The sequence below is a fragment of the Arvicola amphibius genome, chromosome 7 (genome assembly GCF_903992535.2).
Source record: "Arvicola amphibius chromosome 7, mArvAmp1.2, whole genome shotgun sequence".
Lineage (NCBI taxonomy): Eukaryota > Metazoa > Chordata > Mammalia > Rodentia > Cricetidae > Arvicola > Arvicola amphibius.
Genome location: NC_052053.1, coordinates 14961553 through 14983955, shown reverse-complemented (window position 1 = coordinate 14983955; position 22403 = coordinate 14961553). Strand labels below are relative to the sequence as shown.

Below are 22403 nucleotides of genomic sequence, written 5' to 3'. Positions count from 1 at the left end.
TCTGAGATAACCCAATAGGCACCAGCCGCCTGCACTGGAGCTCTTTTCCCCTTTTCCCCATCAGTTTTTAATGTCTCTTTGAGCATTAAAAGGTGGCAACTGCATCAGTCGGTAGTTAAATATTTACCAAGTGATTCGAAATACTAAGATGTGAGGGATTTATTTGTTTTACATTTTTAAAAATGATCTTTAAACAGTATCGTGCATACACCGTAATACTGTAATGCTGTAGACTCTCATTCATAGCTATTGCTATCTTCATCTGGAATGCTTTTGTCCAGTTAGTGATTTGTACAATAGCCAATAATACAACTTGTTAGCACATTCTACTTAAAATATTGCTAATAATTTGCATTTGAATGGCCCCTGCGAACATCTGGGATCATAAAGGCTGAATAGAACACACTTATGCTTCTAAGCTAAGAGGTGAATTGTGTCTAAATTGCCATTCCCGTGTGCTCAAGCGAGCAGGCACTTACGACAACTGGATTCATCGGAAGCATCCAGACAGTCTGCTCTCCCATCACAGGTCAATGCGCTGGGCACACAGTGTCCACTCGCACACTGAAAATGTTCGGGATGGCAGGTCTTCATCTCTGAAGAGAAAAGATGGTCTCGTGGCAGGAGAGTGTGAGGAGGCCATCATCGCCTCCTGCCCACACCCTGTGGCTGACTCACAGCTCACTCAATGACCAGTAAAACAGATCAGCTTCTCTATTCAGCATGTGGAGATGGGCATACCTATCACCTGTTAGCAGATCTCACCACAAAAATCCCCTAGGTTTCAAAGCCAGCATTTAATCAACATTCAAAGTTTCTGTCCCATTCTCTGTCCTCCATTTCACGCCACGGTCATGTGAAATGAAGGTCTTCTTCTGGGTTACATCAAAATTAAAATGAGGCAGAGGGAAGATACTCTTTCTGGCCAGACAGGGATGGCACATGCCTTTAATCCCGGCACTTGGGAGGCAGAGGCAGGAGGATATCTGGGAGTGTGAGGTCACCCTGGGCTACAAGAGCTAGTTTCAGGACAGCCAGGGATACACAGAGAAACCCTGTCTCAACAGGAAAAAAAGATATCCCTTCTTATTTTTCCTATCATCAAGACCAGAATACTGTAAGTTAAAGTTCAGAGAATGCAGAAGATACTGTGAGAAGTAGAACTTGAATACTACATAAATTACCTGTGTCATTGCACACTAAACCACCATATTAACACTAGAGTTTGAAGTCCCTACACTGTCGTGGTGTACGATTCTGTAAGCCCCTGATAGTTACCACAATCCCGTTCATCTGAGTTGTCTCCACAGTCATTTTCTTGGTCACAGACCCATCGAGAAGGGATGCATTGCTGATCTGCGCATCGAAACTCACTCTCTGTGCACTCCCGAGGAACTGGAAAGAAAAGCCACCTGGCCATGAGTGTGCACTGGGAGACAGGCTAGGGAGATGCCTAGGCCCACGGGTACCCAATTCTGTCCTGTGATCCAGTCCCATTATAAAACATTTTCTTCTGCCGCACTAGGCATGGTAACACAGCTTTTAATCCCAGCACTTGGGAGACAGGGGCCAGCTTGGTCTACATACTGAGTCCCAGGACACCCAGAGCTGCATAGTGAGGCCCTGTCTTTAAAAACAAACGAACCACCCTCTGCTTCAAATCCTTTAAGACTTTCATCTAAGTGTGCTTTAACTGCAAAACTCTAGCTGACCAATTACAGTATTTGATATGAACTTTCTTAATTGCCTTTCTGGGCTGGAGAGATGGCTCAGTGGTCAAGAGCATTGCCTGCTCTTCCAAAGGTCCTGAGTTCAATTCCAGGCAACCACATGGTGGCTCACAACCATCTGTAATGAGGTCTGCTGCCCTCTTCTGGTCTGCAGACACACAGAGGCAGAATATTGTATAAATAATAAATAAATAAATAAATAAATAAATAAATAAATAAATAAATAAATAAATAAATAATGCTTAATTGCCTTTCTGTTCATAGAAGAGTGGAAAGAGAACTTGGGGTATCACCCAAGAAGGGCGAGTGTTTTAGCACTGAACTATATTCTCTGACTCACGCCCATCTTTTCTCGGTCTCCCTGGGTTTCCCAGGTTGTCCTTGATGACTGAGACCACCCTTCCATGTTAACAACTATCAGCTGGTTGATACTTGCTGGTGTGATCAATAACCTAATTGCCTCTGGTCAAGTTGAAGAATTCTAAAAGAGAACTAAAGCTGAAAAACATCTGATTAAAAAGAAACTTGGAGTTGAAAAATGTATCATGAGCCAGTGATACGTGCTCGGGTGGAGCTCATTTTCCAGATGCAAACTGGATGGTTAGTGTAGTGCGATCTACAGCTTCCTCCCCCGGGCTCATGTCCCATCCCTAGGAGTTATTGACCCTTCTACTAAGAGTTAACTAATCCAAGAGTGATAACCATGCAAATAAGCAGAAATACTCCTTCCCCTGCTATTAGGACCACGCTGGGGAAAAAGCTTTCTGTTCGGGTCCTTAGGGCCAGCGCCTTTCCTTACTTTAGTTCTTTTTTCTTGTCATTTGTCAGAAATCATCTCATTTGTGTTTCAAAAAAAAAAAAAAAAAACCCCTTCTCCCAAAGCTTAACGTAGTAGCATTTCAGAAGCCCAAAGAACGGACATCGCACTGTCCGAGGATGAATTGCAGACAGGCATGGCAGCCCTGGTGGCTCCTAGGATTGCAAAGTCCCCAGCACTCACCGCAGTTCTCCTCATCCGAGTTATCCCCACAATCGTCATAGGCATCACACTGCCAGCGGAGAGGGATGCACTGGTGGTTTCTACATCGGAAATCCCCAGGGCTGCACGGCACAGACTCTGCAGAGCACACGCATTTAAGACTGCATAAGCCAAGGTCCCAGCTTCCTTAGGACACAGTCTGAGAATTATGTTTCCATATGCTTGAAGCTCCCAGACATAGGGACACAGAGATGGCCACTGTCAGCTAACCTATTCCCTACCTTTGGTGGAGAAGAAAGGCAGGGCCACTGTGACTGGCCCTTAAGGTGCCAGGTTTGTCATGGGCAGCAAAAAGCTAAAACGTTGTCAATGGCTTAAAAATGGAGTCAATGCAACATTGCCTCTAGTTATTTTAGACCCATTATCTTTTTTTCTCTTTCAAACAATATAAACTAAGACACTTTGATTTCAAGAGATAATATATACCTAATTTCCATTAATTTATTTGATCTTTTGTCCACAATTTCCATAAATTCTTTCCATGTTGCCAGAGTGACTACAGCTGCCCAATCGATGATTATAAGAGCCACAAAGGTTGGTGTGATGGTCATAAAATAATGCATCCAGATATGGAAATCTCTTGAGGCATATTGTACCTTCTACCATCTGTATGAGATCAGACAAGCTATTTAGACCTGCCGTGTCTGAATAAGGATTCTATATTAGGGAGAAAAATTCAGCATGTTCCTAACATCTTAATGATGTTTTCTTTATTACATGTTTTTGGACCAGATGTCATTTAAGATGACATGAATTAAGTTCCTTTTCCGAGGCAAAAAGTCACCCTTAGGAGACAGCAGCAATTGACACTGGCATTCTCTTGCCCCTCCCCCACGCCTGGAGCCCCTCCTACCACAGCCTTGCTCGTCACTGCTGTCCCTGCAGTCATCGGCGCCGTTGCACACGGCCCACTTTGGGATGCAGCGGTAGTTAGTCTTGCAGCTGAATTCCGTGTGGTTGTCACAGTTATAGGCAGCTGTCACTGAAAAGGAAGAAAGCAAGAAATGAGATTGCGAGTGGGTACCGGTCCTGCTGTCTCCTCACATGGTACCGGCGTCAGCAACTACCATGTAACCAAACAAACGCTGGGCATCTCTGTAGATGTTATCTGTTCAAGATGAGCGTAACGACAGAGCCCTAATTTTTCTTGCTATCTCAGTCCCGTTCATTAGTGTTGTGATGTAGTTTGGAGTGGAAGGGGGATGTGGTGGTTCAAATGAAATGGCCCCACAGGTCCATAACCAGAAGCACAATTAGTAGGTGTGTCCTTGTTGAAGTGGGTGTGGTCTTGTCAGAGGAAATACGTCATTAGGATGGGCTCTGAAGTTTCAAAAGTCAAGCCAGGCCCAGTATCTAATCCTTTTCCTGCTGCCTGAGGATACAGATATAGAGCTCTAAGCCACTTCTTCAGCACCATGTCTGTCTGCGTGCTGCTGTGCTTTTCTCCGTGATAAGAATGAACAAAACCTCTGAACGATAAGCCAGCCCCAATTAAATGCCCTCCTTTATAAGAACTGCTGTGGTCGGAGCGTCTCTTCACAGCAATAAAACCACAGCTAATGCAGAGCAGGTACTTGGTTTGAGTAAATTCCCTGAGCTGAAATTCTGGTTCTGTGGTTACGGCCATTCACTAAAGTGAGCCTCACTTTATTTATAAAATGATTAAGCCTCAGGTTTCTGATCAGTGTTTCTCACATACCTTGCTACTATTGTGTTCCGCATGACAGTTAGTGCCATGCTGCGGTGGTACGGCCAGGGTCTGGTTACAAATAAAAGCCACTCCACTTCGCTTTATCTCATAGAGATGGAGTTTGCAAAGGAAGACAAGAAAGGGTATCCCCTTCCCCTGGGCTGAAGTGGAGGGTGTGTCCCCACCTGCTGGCCTCTTTGCTCTGGTTATGCTTGGCCCTCCCCCAGGGAACTCACTGCATTCGTGGATAGGCTCGTCGGAATAGTCTCCACAGTCGTTATCCACATCACACTTCCAGCTCTGAGGGATGCAGCGGCCGTTGTTACACCTGAACTGGCCGGGCTTGCAGGTCCTGCTGCCACAGTGCGAACTCTCCTCATCTGAGTTGTCCTGGCAATCGTTCATCGAGTCACACTGCCAGGCCTCTGGGATGCAGCGCTTGTTGGCACACTGCCATTCATTGGCTTCACACCGGTGATGCTCTGCAAGCAAGGCATTCAGTTACCAGGTGAGAAGCTGTCAATTCTAGAGAATTCTACCTTAACTTCCTTTCTCTGGGGTTCTAGTCTCTGGGATTATTCCTACTCTCTTCTTTCTTTGTTGTTGTTTGAGACAGGGTTTCACTCTATAGACCAGGCTAGCCTCAAACTCAAAGATCCTTCTGCCTCTGCCTCCCAAGTGCTTGGATTAAAGGTGTGTGCCTGGCATATTGCTATTCTTGATGTATTGAGGTACATTTTCAATAAAAATACAGTCCTTGCTCATTAAAATGGAGAAGGATTTATCTTTCTCAATGTCAGCTTAAGGAGGATTCTATCCTAGCACCGCCCCATCTACTACTCAATTAAACTTAATAGACGTTCAACACCTCTATTAAATACAGGATTGGTCCTAACTTTTCTCCAAATTTTTTTGAGCCAGATTTTGGATTGATGCTACAGAATCAATTAAAGGAATGGGCAAAGAGGGCAAAAACGTACCACAGAGAGCACGATCTTCATCAGAGCCATCAGCACAATCCTGGTGAGCATTGCACAAGGCCTGGGGGCTTGTACAGTTACCATCCTGGCATTGGAACTGTCCCAGACGGCAGAAGCGGTGCGGGCACGTGTCTGGTTCGTCAGAACCATCCGCACAGTCTTTCTGTCCGTCACATTTCCACCATATGGGGATACACCTGCACAAAGGTAGAAAGCCTGTAGAAACTCACCGAGTAAGCAATATCCACAGGGAGAAGGGAATTAGACCCTAGTCCCAAGTAGTGGGGGGAGGGGAAGGATGGAGCTTTGAGCGATGCTTTTAGAAGCTAGTGGTTAAAAAATGTCTACCTAAATATTTTTTTGGAAAGCTGGGGACCTCTAATTGATCACATCATGGACCTAAAACCAAGCTTTAGCGAACAGGGAAAAACTGTGATAATTTCTCTCCAGATAATCCACAGAATGGGGTGGAAAGTCTTTATCTGCTAATACCCATAACTTACAATGAATTGCAATGAACCCAAAAAGCAAAATGACCATCAACAAATGGCCTAAAGAAATGAACAGACGGTTCTCTAAAGAAAATAACACAAACAGCTAATAAGCAACATCCCTGGGATTTGCATATGCAGACGCAAATTAAAACTACCACCAAACCCCAGTGGCTATCTTGGCTATTGGAGAGAGAAGAACCCTAATTTACTACTCATGGGACTGTATTCTAGTGTACTAAGGATGATAGTTTCTGAAATTAAAATAGAATTCAGCTAGACCACTGCTCTCCTATACCCAAAGATCTCCATATCCTGTCAAACATGCATTTTATTACTTCTCTATTCATTTACAATGCCAAGGAGCCAGTTATGAAGGACTAACTACACAGGCACATCAGGGTTTGTCCAGTTATAAATAAAAATGAAATTAGTGGGAAACAGATGCATCTAAAAGCATTAACCCTGCCTGGCACAAATGGACAACAAACAGAACCCCTGGCAATGGTAGCAATGGCCTCAATCCTCAGGACAGTTTCTTGGAAATCAGAAACCATACTCAGAAGGCTGAAACAGGAGGATTGCTGTGAGTTTCAGGCCTGCCTGGGCTAGACAGGCAAGCAAAAATTCATCTCAAAGAAAATCAGAAAACTCCCTGCCAGTAGCCTCACGGATCAATGTTTGCCCAGGGGGCGGCAAGCTGTGTGCCGGGGCAACAGGTGCCTCACTTTTCATTGTTTCCGCAGAGGAACTGCGTGCTGGAGCACATGGGCATACAGAGCGTTCGGCCTCGCAGCTCAACAGTCTGGAAGTCGTCTGGACACTCGCAGGTGAAGCCTCTCCCTCCGGCTTTGATGAGGCACAGATGAGAGCAGCCACCGTTGTTGGTACCACAGGGGTTGCTCACTTGAAAGGGAAAAAATAGCACGAGTACACGGTCATATAAGATGGTGGTTCTGTATTCAGACTCACCTCTAGACAGTCCTCCCACCAAAATACTAACTACGGGAATGCCTATGATTAGGAGACATGATCTGGTAAACGGTCATGCCAGTTCAAGGCCAGTCTGAGCTACATACCTCGTCTAAAAGGCCAAGAGCTTGAGCTGTAGCTCAATGGTAGCGGGTACACCCAAGTCCATTACCAACGACTCACCGATCGGCTGCCTGTACGGATGGTACACGTGGATGTCAAAGGGTCTGTGCGTGGTGTTCGCCAGCACCATCCTATTTGACCCATTGTATTTGTTTCCCTTTTCGATTGTCCTTGTATTCCAATCTGTCCAGAAAATAGTGTCTTCAAAAACGGTGAGAGCGAAGGGGTGAGGCAGAGTTCCATCATACACTGTTTGTCGGTGGTGGCCATCCAAATCAGAGAACCTGGTGGTGACAGGAAGAGCAAGGATGTAAGTAACACCTCTCATCTAAATGTCAACCAGGACCAGTGAGAGAACTGGATTCAATTAAGAAAGTTCTTCTACCTCTCTGAATCTCTGAGGAAAGCAACAATTAAACGACAAATGACTCAAAAATTGAAATAGCCACAGATATTGACAAAATCACAGGCTCCTAGCTGTGATGTGGGTATTATGGATTAATAATCTCTTATGCTATGATAAGCATCATTCTCTTGTTACCTAGATCTGTGAGTATGTGAGTGTGAGTGTGTGTGTGTGTGTGTGTGTGTGTGTGTGTGGTGTGTGTGTGTGCACGTGCGCGCGCATGCCCCTATAGATCCCCTGGTGATGGAGTTTCAGGGGGATTGTGAGCCATTCCACATAGGCCCTAGGAAAAAGTGAACCCAATCCTCTGCTATCTGAATTGCTGGGTCACCCTCTTGTCATCCTGCCCTCTCCTGCATACGCCGGTAGGTAGTGTGAGCTCAGACTGTGAATACAGCTCAAACAGTAGAAGTTCAAAATCATCCTAGCTGCATAGAAAGCTTGAGGTCATGCGGTATGAGATTATGTCTTACAAAAAAAGCCCAGAGTAGCTCTGAGTGTGAATACACAGTTGTTGAATCCCCTGAAAGCACAGCCCTGCTATTTTATAATTACTTAGCTTTTCCTCAAGGTACATACTCGATGTAGCCCAGGTGAGCATCTGCCCAGTACAAGAGATCGTTGGTGTAGTCAATGGTGATGGCATTGGGCCATGCTATCTTGGTAGAGATAATCACAGATTTATTGTTCCCATCCATGCCAGATCTCGCGATGTATGCCCGAGAACCCCAGTCGGCCCAGTAGACATGCCTGTGGAAGCAAACACATAGGGAAAGGCTGAAGCCAAAAGCTGTTCTCCATTTAGATAAATGAAGCTCCCAACCATCCCATAGAATCTGTCAGAAAGGAAAGATCTGGCAAAAAGTATCCACAATGGTGAACAGGTGGTCCTCAAAAATGGACGACTGTGGATTTCAATGGCTTTGCTACAGGGAGTCCACAATTTTCTATGAATGCAACTCAAAATATGAAACAGATACGTCATTGCAAAGACAAGAGTTCAGCTGACAAACATCATTTGAATGAGCCACACTACTCAATGCAATAACTAATTCAAGCTGGAAAAACAGAATATGATCCCAGCAAGCTATTGGCCCATAAGAAGCTACATGAACAGGTGGTTAAAGAAGAGGTGCAAGATGACAGAGAGTTGATACCCATTTTGAGGATGAAGGACAATTCCCCTGGGATTTTCAAAGCAGAAGGTATTGTTGGCATCGACACAGTGCTGGGCTAGCATTCTGCGGTGTCGGCCTTCAAGGTCGGAGACAAACAGGCAATCCAGGGCGGCATCCAACCAATATAGTTTTCTGCAGTGGAAAGACAGACCTTCCCGTGAGAGTCACTTTATTTATACACAACAGTTTCTATCCGAACTCCCTGAGGTTCACACATACAGTGGTTGCAAAGCACTTTTCACCAACAAAAAAAGCACAGGGAAACAGGAAAAGCTATTAAATATTTCTACATACCCCAGCTGAAAAGATTAATTAACATTGTTACAAATTTCATGGTTGGAGAGGTGGCTCATTGAGTAAGAAGGACCTGAATCTTCAGAACCCACACAAAGCAAAGGCACAGCACTACGCTTCTGCAAGCCCAGTGTCCCTACATAGACAGCCAGCCTGATATGTGCTGTGTCCTAGAGGTTCTTACCTGCTGACCCAATCTACAGCCAGACTTTCAGCACGTAGTAATCTGTGGCTTATGATCGTCTCCCGGTTTGTCTTATTCAAAAACATCCGCTCAATAATTTTCTTCTCGGCATCAATCCAGTACAGCCTCTTCTCTACTCTATCAAAATCCAGGGCCACCACGTTGCCCAAGCCTTGCAAAATCAGGGAGTAAAACGCACCATCTGTGGTTAAGTTTCTCAGATAGTAACGGTTGCTAAAGATGAGATAGGGCTCGATGTTACTATTCTGCCGACAGGTCCTCCCATCTGGCTCGCGGATGTAGCCCGGGGCGCACTTGCAAATGTAGGAACCAACTACGTTCTCACACTTCTGGCTACAGAGTTGGGGTGACTCCTTGCATTCATCGATATCCACACAAGTGCGTTTGTCGGGCATGAGCTTGTACCCAGGGAGACAGGAACAGTAGAAACTGGTTATGGTGTCTGTACAGTTGTGGTCACAGCGACTGATTGACGAATCCTGGCACTCATTAATGCCTGCAGGCAAAAGACAGTTACTAGATATCCATAGGCCCACAGTTACACTCCTGCTAGGCAGTATTCCTGCTAGATAGTGCCAATTCTTAGCAAATCATAATGAAAGAAGAAGAGGCAGCCCAGTGCACTCACTGTGATAGCCACACTCTGTGAATCACAGGTTTCAAGTGTGATGTGTCCATTTGCCTTATAGGATGGGATAAGATAGATAGGTATCTATCACAGGTGGCCTAGCCCACCCTATAATCATCATACCCCTAAGAAATTCATTTTGGTAGCCATATGCTAGCTCAATTGTTTGGGGAAGGAATAATGTATATGCAATTAGAAGGAATCCTGCTGGCTATGAATCTGGATGTTTAGTGGGCTTATAAGAGCTTATTTCCTTTTCAAACCAAACATTTAAAATTGAGTTGTTTGGATCCTACCGAGCACCGTGTATGGCAGTGCAAGCCTGTAATCCTAGCACATTGAAGACTGTAGGAAGAAGATTGCCTGAGCTACATAATAGACAGGCATGCTGATGCCTCTCTCAAATCCCACAGCACTAGGACAGCCTGGACTACACAGTGAATTCCAGGCCAGCCGAAGCTGCAAAGGGAGGCCATGCCTCAAAATACATGTCATCCAAATAAAACATTTCTTAAGTTTTAACCAATAAAATAATGAGAACTCAACAAGGAAATGGAAGGTGGAAGGCAATAGATTATCAAGATTTTAAATTTGTCACGGGAACACCACCATACAAGACCAACCAACTCCACAGAGAGGATGGACCGTTGGTGATATGAAGTTCACACAGACAGAATTCATGATAAATTTTTAGCCGGCTTCCTTACATTTGGTTGTGACTATGAAGGGAAGATTAAAATGTTCCAGTCTCCTAAGAATTAAAATGAAGAGCAAGCCAATAACTCGTTCTGAAAAATCGTAAGCGAACCACCATGTTCCCTTCATCCTGGATGTCTTATTGAGCAAGCCTCTTAAAGAACACCTTGAATATTGTTCTATGCTGTATCCCAATTACGGAAGCCACAGCAAGTTGTTTGTAAATTTTCTACATAGAAAACATACTGGAACGTCCTAAGTGACCCCGAAAGAGTGGAGAATGTACACAGTTCCATCCCCCACCCTGGACTCACCGCATCCTTTCTCGTCGCTGTTGTCTGAGCAGTCGTCCAAGTGGTTACAGACCTTCCCCATGTCGATGCAGTTCCCATTGTCACAGCGGAACTGGTGAGGGGGGCACGTGGGTTCTGGGGTGTGGCATAGGTGCTCCTGTTCGTCAGACCCGTCTCCACAATCGTTGTCCTCATCACAGACAAAGAACTTTGAGATGCATCGCCCGTTCTGACAGGTGAACTGATTGTCGTGGCAGGGTGGGTACGAGCAGCCCCTCTCGTCGCTGTAATCCCCACAGTCATTGCGCCGATCGCACCTGCGTTAGGAGACGCGGGACCACGAAGAGCGTCTTAACACGATCACAGCACCGTACACCCCACCAATCTCCAGTTCTAGAACAATCCATACTTTGGCATTCGACACAACTTCCCCTGATGCCAAAAACTGCATAAGAAATATGGCTACAGCTTTGTTCGCTCACTATTTCACATTAGCATGATCGTGGGAAAGCTTGAGGACACTGGGACTTTCTCAGAGAGATATATGTTGTATAGAAGTACTTGAAATCTGTGTCCTATAAAACTGGTGTAATGCTTACATTGGCAGATCCCTTCATATAGTTCTATTGGCACCTGATATGTGAGTTAAATATGGTAATGGGAAGGAGATTAAAGCCTGGAGTTTAATAAGAAATCAGTAAAGCAAGAGTGTATGTAGGGATTCTGATACCTAACATTCCCAGGTTGCAAAGGATGACACAGGCTCCTGACACGCCATGAGCCACACTGGTCTATTGTTCTCTAGATTATTCTAAGATTCCACATAAAAAGTCATGCTTACTGAACCATGACATGGTGACAGCTGGTCAAAGAATTTATGATAGACAATGCTAATAGGGTGATAATTCAAACCATAGAACGAGGGCAAAGGTTAGTGGCAGAGTGTCATGAGTTATTAAGGCACCAGAACTGAACCTAGTCAATTTTACAAGAGTGCCATGGGCACTAGGCCCTGTGGCGATTGTGCCTAATGAGTGAGTCAGCTCTGCCCCGATGGACATTTGGGGTATAGAGGGAAATGCTTAAGTCCCAATTCACCTGAACGACTGCATGATACACCGCCCGTTTGCGCAGGTGAATTCTCCTCCAGAGCAGCTTCTCCTGGTGCAGTTCTGCAGCTCATCGAGGGCGTCGCTGCAATCCGCGTCGCCGTCGCAAACCCAGGACTGCGGGATGCACCTCCTTCTCGGGGGCCTGTCATTTCTGCAGGCGAACTGGGAAGCAGAGCAGTTCCTGAGCGCTGAAACCAAAACAGACAAGACTCTGAAGGATGAAGAGAAACGAGAATAAAGGGGACAGGTATCATACGAATCTGCATTTTTCAGAAGCAAAACATTTACATACAAAAACTCTGCTTAGTTCTCCATAAGATCAGAAATCCACTCCTATTTTGAAACAAAATATATTAAATTAATATAATTCATTAACTGTTTCATATCTCATTAGTGGTTTGGTGCCAATATGATAGGTGAGAAAATGGTTTATTGGACATCTCAAAGTCAGACAAAAACCAAAAAGAGAGGTCAGGCTTGTCAGTATGGCACAAGGAGCTGAGCAAGAGATGCGATACTCAGAAGCACTTGTGCCTTATCCAATCCCATGACAAGCAAGACATAAAAGCAAGAGAAAATGTCCCAGTGAGGCAGTGACGGGGGGACGTAAAGCTGTGGCCACAAGTTGGTTCTCAAAGGCCAAGCCTCAGGAAACTCTGTCCTTGCTGTTCTAAGCAACTCTTTTGCCTGGCAAATAAAAATCAGGCATCAGTGTTATGGGTATAACAAGCACTTTCTTTTTCTTTTTGCTGGGCGGATAGCACGTGGCAGACAGAGGCAGGAGTACATTTTCACCCAGTATATTTAATCGTATCTCCCCTCCCCCAACTGTTCTTAGATCCCTGCCCACATCCCTACTCACAATGTTCTCTTTCTTTCAAACAGAACAAAAGAGGTGAAACAATTTTTAGAAAGCAAGAGTCAAAACACCAAAAAAGATAAAAAAAAAAAAATTCCAACAATGGAAAATGAAACAAAAAAAAAAGTTCATTTGTATTAGCCAACTACTACTGCTGGGCATGGAGCCCATATGGAGTGTTGAGAAACCTACTTACACTCACTCCATTATCTATTGCGATAGTATCTCACTTAAGAATAGCAGAAACCGGGACGATCTGGAGGCATTGGAGGGGAAAGAATATGATGCAAGTCTATTATTTGAAAGAGACGATGGTACTTAGCGGCCAACAAAAGGCAGAATTTCCCTAGTCCCATGTGGGTGAACGTGAGCGCCGAGTCATTTTTGCACATGTGAGCAGCAGGAAACAGCGTGCAGTTTCCTGGTCAGCGGGACGCTCCAGCCACGAGAATCAAGCCCGACTGTCCCGAGACTGCGGATGAACCTGCCTGCACTTACCACACTGATGCCGCTGGTCCTCGTCGCTCATGTCCCCGCAGTCGTTATCGTCGTCACAGATCCAGCTACTGGAGATGCACCTGCCATTGTCACACTGGAACTGGCCAGCCGAGCAGGTGTTCACAGTCCGAACTGAAAAGAGGAACGCTCAATGGAGGACCTTCAGATCTGGCTTCGGTCATGGCATACTCATCTAACAGTTGTTATCATTGTCATTATTATTGCTATTTATTATTATTATTATTATTATTATTATTATTTCTCCCCTACAGATACTTCACGAAAGTCAATGGAAACTAGGATGGATTTAACTCTAAAATTATGCTAATGTCACCCCAGAAAAATGTATATAGTGTAATAATGAGAAAAAAATAAATCTAAATGCTTCTACTCTGAGGAATACTATGTATCGTTATACTATACATAAGGAAAAGGGGACTTTTTCCAAGCCAGTGGTAGCTTCAGGACTCCATGGTCTACTGTCATTACAACACAAGCCCGTGACCATGGATGAGATGGGGCAACATTCACCTATAAAGACAAACCCCTAGCCGGGCGGTGGTGGCACACGCCTTTAATCCCAGCACTCGGGAGGCAGAGGCAGGCGGATCTCTGTGAGTTCGAGGCCAGCCTGGTCTACAAGAGCTAGGTCCAGGACAGGCTCTAGAAACTACAGGGAAACCCTGTCTCGAAAAATCAAAAAAAAAAAAAAAAAAAAAAAAAGACAAACCCCTGGTTCGCAGTCATACTTTTCTAGATCCTACACCCATGATTGAATATGATTAAAAATTCTTATAGACAGATTTAAATGCTTACAATTACTTATAGTAAATATGCATAGGATATGTGCAATAAAATATTTGACAAGAATATTTGAATACAAATAGCATACAACTGCCCCCAGATGAGGGCCAGGGCACCTCACTCCACAAAAAGGCATAGGGTGCCTGCTATGTGCCCTTCCCAGTGTATGTGAAAAGCCCTATAGTTTTACAAGGCTCAGACAAGAATTCAAACCGTGTGTCAGCTGAAGTTGAACTCTGCAAGCCAGACAATCAGTTTACTGGATACCTCATGGCCCCACTCATCGGCGAGCACCTTCCCTGGTTTCATTGGCTCCCCGCAGACCCTGCACTAGCTGCTCTCTGATGAACACCCAGAGAATGGTTTTGGCATCCCTTCTGGGAATAGGAGCCGGGAAGGTGAGCACCTAGCCGTGGGCTCCAGCATGTGAAGTGAAGAGCCCCGGTTGCTCTAACTGCACCCTTTGCTTCGCGAGGTTGCAGACTCTTACCACAAGTGTCGGGTTCATCAGAGCTGTCGGGACAGTCGGCTTCGCCATCACAGTACCAAAAGTTTGGAATACAGCGATGACTGGATACGCACCGGAACTCGCTGCTGCTGCATGTTTGCGCGGCTGGAGGATAGGCACAGATTAGAACACAAACGGGCGCCCATCTGTTGACCATCTGTATCTTTAAACTGCTTAATTGCGGCCAGAAAAGGTTGGGGTTTGGGAAATGGCCTTTTTTTTCTAAGCTTCTATAGGGATGAAGGAGTTTATTGTTTATTTATTTATTATTTAGGTTTTGGTTTCTTTGTGTAGCCCTACCTGTCCTGGCCTCGAACTCAGAGATCCCCCTACCTCTATCTCTCACGTCCTGTGTTAAGGGCTGTGTTAAGGATGTCACCATGTACAGCTTGAATATATTCTATTATATTACATTATATTATATTATATTAATAACATAATAGGTGATAAACTAATAAAATCGGTGAGTTATATTAAAATGATAGAACTAATAATAACAAATCTGTCCCTCACCACAACCTTTTAATCATAATTAGTTAGCAGAATTCTCACCTATTCATTGGAGCCTTACACAGCCATGGTCACACTACACTAGCTTCTAATGCGTGGGTACAATATTAGAGCGAATATTTATCACATATGAAGTTCGGTCCTTCTGCTCTACAAGGCTCCCCCTGCCTGGTCCATTATAGCTGACACATTTGCCCATGAGCACTTACTGGGAAGGCGGTAACTGAATTCTGGTTATTTGTGCAGCCACTACTGTTATACCTGATTGCTGCCCTGACAGATGCTAGTTTTATAGTCGTTGGACACTGTACCAGGTTTCCAGAATATAGACAAAGCATGAGACTTCAGATTCTGCCACTCATGCCTTAAAGCAACTTCCAAACTCCGTTTCCACGGTTAAAGCTAGCATATTCTGTGAATGTACGGCCACGCCTCTGATTTTGATCCTACTCACCGCAGTAAATGGGGTTCTCGTCGCTCATATCTCTACAGTCATTGTCTCCGTCACACAGGAAAGCCCGGGAAACGCAAATATTTGTAGTTGCGCACTTTGTGTGTGTGGGCGGACAAGTACGGGGAGCTTAAAAAAAAAAAAAAAAAAAAACAAGCAGATATATGACAAATATATATCACAGACAATGTCCATGTTACCAGACCCAGGCAATGGTTCAAACCCCAGGAAGACACAGCTCATGTGAATCCCGAGCTGGCTCTGGAGTGGCAGAGATGATTCTCACAGAAGGAAGATAGACTTACGGCAGTTCTTCTCGTCTGTGGTGCCGTTGTCAAAGCAGTTGTCGACGCCGTTGCAGACGCGGCTGAGAGGGATGCACCGCCCATTGCCGCAGGTGAACTCCGTGGTGCTGTTGCAGCTCCTGAACAGGCACCCGGTCTCGTCGCTGTTGTCACCACAGTCATCGTAGTAATCGCAACGATAGCTGTACGGGACACATCGCCCATTGCCGCAAGTGAAGGCTGTTGATCGGCACGTGTGAAAGGCTAGGGGAAGGAAAGACGTTGAAAGGAGAGGTCAATTAATCTAATCCATCTCTACTCATCTGCACACAGAGCTGACTAAAACAGGAACACATCCTGTATTAGAGTGAAGGTTCAGGGCTCTAACAGAAAGCCCATCCAGTACACCGCGAAATTTCGCGCCAAACAGGTTGCACGATGACATCTTAGCTCCTAACAACAGCACTGAGTCCAGCTTACCACAGACGGTTTCCAGCTCGTCACTGCCGTCCCCGCAGTCATTGTCATTATCACATTTCCAGTCGGGTGAGATGCAGCGCCCATTGAGGCAGGTGAACTGGGATTGGCTACACCGGGTGCCTGTGTCCGCAATGCAGTGCTTATCATCATTGGCCAGATACCAGCTGCCTTCGTGTGGGCACTGACACTCAGCTCCATTTGGTCCTGGGGCAGGGAGAGGCGAAGCATAAGCCTAGGAACTGGTCTTCGTCTTTTCCAGAACGGCATTTACAACATCTTAGAAATGAAACACCATCTACCTTTCGGCTATATTCGGCATTGTTCTTTAAAAATAACTACTGCCCCCCCCCCACACACACACACACAATGGTTCTCATTTTTGCAAAAAACGCAATATCAGAAAGTACATTTCCTATGAAACTGTCCTCACATTTAAGACTACAATATCAAACTATAAACAATATCTCCTAAAGAGAAAATTTACATTCTACAATTCCTATTGAAGTCAAAACCTTACTCTTTCCCTCTTGGCTTCCACTTAAACCTTTACAGAACCAATTCATGTAGAACAGAACAAAACCCTGTAACACAACCCTCTCAAAATATAACTCTTGGTCCAATTAAGAATTTCCATTTGTTTTCTGCTTAGAGCTAGTATCCAAGGGTCAACGTCACTGTGGTTGCTATGGCATGTTCCTGCCCAATCCTTTACCTGGCGCACAGATATGGCTGCACCCTCCATTAAACTGGTCACAAGGATTGCTGCAGTGCTGCTGCTGGGTTTTGATAACTCTGGAGATCCCCCTGGGCTGCACGGGCAAAGGAGTGGTCATCGCAATCAGAGCTGACCCATCATACTTGTTAGCCCGGTAGATCTTCTTGGTGGCGATGTCTGTCCAGTAAACGTGCTGGCCGTAGACAGTCAAGCCAAAGGCGAGAAAGGTGGTGCTGACGATGACTTCGCGGTTGGTGCCCCTCAGAGTACTGCGCTCTATCTTCTGCCTGGAACAAAGAGAAAGAAAAGCAACTGCTGAGATCGAGAGAGAATTATCATGGTTAGGCGCCTGGCAGTTGCTTATGCTACATCCAATGACTGTGCAAATGGGGCAGACATATATGACGCCTGACATGTGTTTCTTCCTTGGTGATAAGAAGTCCTGTTTGCTTATCACACTCCGGCATTCATATATTGTTTGGAACAAGCCAGGCTAGCATTAGAAGCAGGAGCAGCCCGTGAATGAATTCCTGTAATGCATAGGGCCTGGCATGAAATGATATTATTTCGGGGAATTTACTTAGAATGACACAAAACATCCCTGCCGGGATTCAAATGAGAGAATGAAGAAAAAAAAAGAATATTTCATCACAAGACCAAAATATTCAAGGGAAGAAGTAACTGTAACGAGCAAAATCATTTCATCCCTTAGACTCTTCCATGGGGATGACGGCGATGTGGTTACTTGGAGACATCACATAATTACACTACCAGTGCACCAGAGAAAAGGAATTGATTTGAAAAGAGGGCCCAAGCCAACAGATATGTTATTCAAATCTGATGCCTATAGTCAGAAATTGAGTAATGCCATTATAATTATAGGTACACTTAGTGATGCAGGCATAGATCTCTCAGGAAACAGTCACAAAGCTAGAACAGGCAGTATCTCTCCAGTTTTTCAGACTTTCATCATATTAAGCAATTCCGTCTATGTCTGAACCTCCACACGATAAAGAGACACCTACAGGCTGGCATCTGCCCAGTAAAGAAGGTCAGTCTCAAGGTCCAAAGTGAGTCCGTTGGGCCAAACCAGGCTGGTGTTCACAATGGGGACGCGGAAGTTTCCTCCCAGTGTGGCTCTCTCTATCTTGGCATTAGTACCCCAGTCAGTCCAATACATGTACCTAGTCAAACAGAAGACAAAATTAATTCACAACAAGGAATCTTTTAAAGACCTTTCTACATTCTTTCATTGTAAATATCCATTAACTTGTAAGGAACTAAAGAGTACACCATTCCTTTCCACACATTAAAAAATGGATGTCCTGAGTCAGGCCATGTTAAAAAAAAAAAATCACTGAGCTCTCTGTTTTTGTGCAAGTTCAAAGATATTTATGTACATAAAGTAACTTCTGCTACCCACTCCTCCTCAGTCAAACAGATAAATGAAGACCACGTCATACCCTCGGCAAGGATCTAATACAATCGCTCTCGGTTTGGAAACACGGGCTATCACTGCACGCTTAGATCCATCTTCAGCCACAGAATTGATCGTCTGGTTTGTATAGTCACTGTAATAAATTCTTCTGTTTATCCAGTCAAAGGCAATCCCATCAGAAATACCTATATCTGGACACAGACAAGGAGAGATACACATATATAATCACATAAAGATGCATTAAAAAATACTCAGTATGCTGACCTCCTTATATTTACTGCCAAGGTGAACTCCACCTGGTGTGCGCTTACCTGAAAGTAGAACCATTGGAGAGCTGGTCCCTGAATACAGACTGACATAGGAAATCTGGCCACGGACAGAGCTTAGCTTTTGTGTGAAGAAGATTCTATTATTCCTGTGGTCATAGTCCAGAGCAATGGCGGTTCGTCGCACATTTATTTCTTGGAAAGGTGGGCTATGGTCTTCAGGGTCAAAGTGTAAGCTCCTCAAGGAATTGTTCAGGGTATAGATGAGGAAATCTTCTCTTGAGGTGGCACAGCTCTTGCCATCATCCCCCAAAGCACCAAAGGCACACCCACATTTGGGGGTGGACAATTCAGGTAGGGCAAAGCAGAAGTGAGAACAGCCACCGTTACTTTGCAAGCAAGGGTTGTTGTTAAGATCTGCTGCTGAGAGGGGCTGGGCACGCTCATCAAAGACAGTCACGTCCCGTAGCAGGTTGATGTTGTCTCTTATCACCACAGGTGGCTCTGTATTCCCTGGTTCCTTGCTAGCTTGGAAGACTTTTTTCAAATTTCTATCCACCCATATGATATAGTCTCCAAAAACGGTGATGCCATACGGCGTTGGGTAACGACTGCCATAACGAATCACCTGAGATTCTCCTCCGTCGAGATGGATCCTGGCAACTATATCTAAGGAATCGTCAACCCAATAAATATAGCCAGAGCTGTGGTCCATTGCCAAGCCCCGAGGTGTGACGATGCCTTCAGAAACAAGGACAGTTCGATTGGTACAGTCAAGAAAGGCACGCTCAATCTTCGGTTTCTGCCCATAGTCAGCCCAGAAGAGATATCTACTCTTGGGGTCAACAACAATATGCCGAGGCATATCCACGGAGACCTTGAGGAGAACACGGCGGTAGGTGGTATTGATCCGCAGCACTTCTATCAGGGTTTCATATACAAAGGCATTGGTGAAGTAAAGATTTCCTACGGGGGGAAAAAAAAATTTTAAAAAAAATGATGTTGACAAATGGAAAAGCAAGAAGGAAAATAATTAGGGTGAACCATTTTTGAATAAAATAATGTAAGGTTGAGGTTTGATCAGTAAAAATTTCACTTGTAAACTTTATAAAAATGAACATTTATCCTTGAATTAAAGAGAGTACTTTTGGAAATTTAGAGAACATTTTCATTCTCTCAAAAATCTTCAGCTTCCTTCTAACTGAAAGGAGCTCACTATGTAACTGAGGATGAACTCAGCTTTTGATATTCCTACCCTCTCTACCAAGTACAAGAAGTCAGGCATAGGCCAACACACCCAAGAAATAGATGCTTTCTCTCACAAGCATTCAACTCTGCCATTGTGCAACGACAACAGCCATCGGCCACACCAAATGAATGTGTACAAAAGCTCACCATGGTGGTGACGATGGGGGAGAGCTGGCAGGCTGACCAACCCAGGTACCACCCAGGTTCAGAACTAAGGCTATGAGTTGGCCCACCCCAACATCCACCTCATCTATGAACTGCTAGGTCATGTGAAGGGGCAGGACCTGCAGATGCAAAGTTGCAGGATCTTCATGACACAGGGCAACAGCAGAATACTTGGGAGGGGTCCCAATGAGGGCCCAGTATCAGAGGCCTTGAACCCGACCAACTCATTGCAAATGAAGATACTTTAACTTTAATGACAAGATACTTTTGTTTGTTTCCTTGTTTGTTTTTTTGTTTTTCTTTTCTTTTCCTTTCTTTTGGGGGAAGGTTGCAAGCACAGAGGTCAGAAATAAAAGGATGGGGATATGAATGGGATCCAGATGTATATGTAAGCAAGGATGCACAGGCAGTTATGACAAAAGAGGCCATGCATTTGAAGAAGAGGGAGGGGTATATGGGAAAGTTTGTAGGTAGGAGGAGAAGGGGGAATTATGCAATTATAATATCAAAAAATAAACAGAATACAAAAAATGAATCTGCAACTAAAGCTTCTTGACTTTAACGTAAGCAAATGCCTTTCCTCTTCTTAATTTTAGATAATTATAATCTCAATTTAATATTTTCCTGCTCAGTTGCATAAAATAGATTCATCCCCAATTAATCTGCCAACTAAAATACCTCATCCTTCATTTAGTCTTAAATGACCTTATACCTGATCTAGAAAAATCCAATTATGACACAGAGATGAAAACGGAAGCTGTGGATCACGTACCTGCTACCCAGTCCACGGCAATACCCCGGATTCCATTTGCACCTATGCCATAGGTAACAATGTTGGTAAAATTAGATCCATCGGGTTTGATTCTACGGATTCCATTAGAGGATCTCACAGAGCTGCTAAAATCACACCAGTAGATAAAGCCAGAGGCGACATCCACATCCACGTGGAGAACGTTTCGCCCTACAACATTTAAGACAAATCAGCAAACTGAACCGGCACTTTTCAAATCTTCTTCTCCCTCCCTTTTTATTAGCTTGTGCGCTATACAAACTAATGCGTTTCATTACAGCCTTTTACCATATCCTGCTGCCCACTACTGCTCCCTCTCCTCTACTTCTAAACCTCATCTACTTTCATGTATTCTTTTTCTTTTTTATTATTATTATTACATGTATTCTACAAACTGTACTAACAACAAGCAATTTTCATCACCACCCCTTGATGTTCTGAAATAGATATCCTGGCAAGAATGTTCTCGCGTGTTTCTTATGGTGCTAGAAAACTCTGCTACATATCTGGCTTATATCCAAGAGGCAAGTTATTGTTTCCATATTCAGTATTAAGTCAGGCAGTCTGGTCTATATACATATTGTGGGTTTCAGGTAAACAGGAATACATAGTGAGACTTTATCCAAAAAAAGAATAAAAGAAAAATATAATAAGACTATTGGGGACTAATACATCACTTCACCAAATATATACTAATAAATTTGTGTACACCTCATTAACAGAGAAGGAAGGAATACAGAACATCCATTCAGTGATACCTCCTGGAAATCCATGCTATACTGTATAGCCCTCAAAGCCTGTGAATCTCATGAACCAGCAAACTCTGGCCCCATTAGATTTTCCACCACAATCCAGGACAAGACTTGGCTCAGCTCTGGGTTTGACAGCCCCTCGCCTCCAGAATATTCTGTTGAGCTGAAGTTTATAAGCCACATTGTAGCTGGCACCAGCTGGAAGCAAACCTTACCTTGGCCAGCCACTGGCACCATGGCCTCTGCGTGATCCGATAACTCCAAGCTAAAGCCTCTAATTGCAGACAACTTGGAAACAACAATGAAAGAGTTATATGGGGAACAGGAGCGATGATCAGGACCGAGCTTAAATCCACTGGCGCAGGCACAGGAGAACATTCCACCTGGCGTGGGCAGGCAGATCTGCTGGCAAGCATTTGGGTTGTTGCTGCAGCCATTGGAAGAGCCAGCAGCACCTAAAAGAATTCAAAAATCAGTCTGTAACCTTATGGACTTGGCAGTCCAATTATAAAAATAAACACATAATAACTAGATTAGCAGACTAATATCGGTATTGAAAGACAGGAATTTGTGTTTCGCCTCCTTCCATTTCAATCTATGAGATAAGAATATTTAAAAGACATTTAATCACACACAATAAAAATAGCATATATGATGCAGAATAGTTGATACTCTTGTGGTTAACGTGAAAAAAGAAACTCAATATTATAAGTCTAATATAAAAGCTTGGTAGTCAGAGGCAGGCAGATTTCTATGAGATATTACTTTCATGGTAAGATATTATCTTGGTAAAATAAA

At 44.2% G+C, this 22403-nt stretch overlaps 1 protein-coding gene across 1 annotated transcript in view; it reads right to left on the bottom strand.

Moving 5' to 3' along the window:
- Lrp2 (LDL receptor related protein 2) overlaps positions 1 to 22403 on the bottom strand; it is a 123452-nt gene that overhangs the window by 21748 nt on the left and 79301 nt on the right. The window contains exons 37-60 of the mRNA XM_038337050.1: positions 21821 to 22060; positions 20836 to 21024; positions 18696 to 19616; positions 18410 to 18575; positions 17972 to 18130; positions 16944 to 17233; positions 16232 to 16435; positions 15773 to 16015; positions 15471 to 15596; positions 14489 to 14611; positions 13195 to 13326; positions 11824 to 12025; positions 10747 to 11042; positions 9088 to 9604; positions 8589 to 8741; positions 8011 to 8181; positions 7086 to 7309; positions 6659 to 6836; positions 5440 to 5636; positions 4696 to 4941; positions 3623 to 3751; positions 2731 to 2847; positions 1279 to 1395; positions 480 to 596 (exon numbers count right to left, since the gene is read on the bottom strand). Coding sequence (XP_038192978.1) covers positions 480 to 596; positions 1279 to 1395; positions 2731 to 2847; positions 3623 to 3751; positions 4696 to 4941; positions 5440 to 5636; positions 6659 to 6836; positions 7086 to 7309; positions 8011 to 8181; positions 8589 to 8741; positions 9088 to 9604; positions 10747 to 11042; positions 11824 to 12025; positions 13195 to 13326; positions 14489 to 14611; positions 15471 to 15596; positions 15773 to 16015; positions 16232 to 16435; positions 16944 to 17233; positions 17972 to 18130; positions 18410 to 18575; positions 18696 to 19616; positions 20836 to 21024; positions 21821 to 22060 — 5457 coding nt within the window. The remainder of the gene's footprint in view (positions 1 to 479; positions 597 to 1278; positions 1396 to 2730; positions 2848 to 3622; positions 3752 to 4695; positions 4942 to 5439; positions 5637 to 6658; positions 6837 to 7085; positions 7310 to 8010; positions 8182 to 8588; positions 8742 to 9087; positions 9605 to 10746; positions 11043 to 11823; positions 12026 to 13194; positions 13327 to 14488; positions 14612 to 15470; positions 15597 to 15772; positions 16016 to 16231; positions 16436 to 16943; positions 17234 to 17971; positions 18131 to 18409; positions 18576 to 18695; positions 19617 to 20835; positions 21025 to 21820; positions 22061 to 22403) is intronic.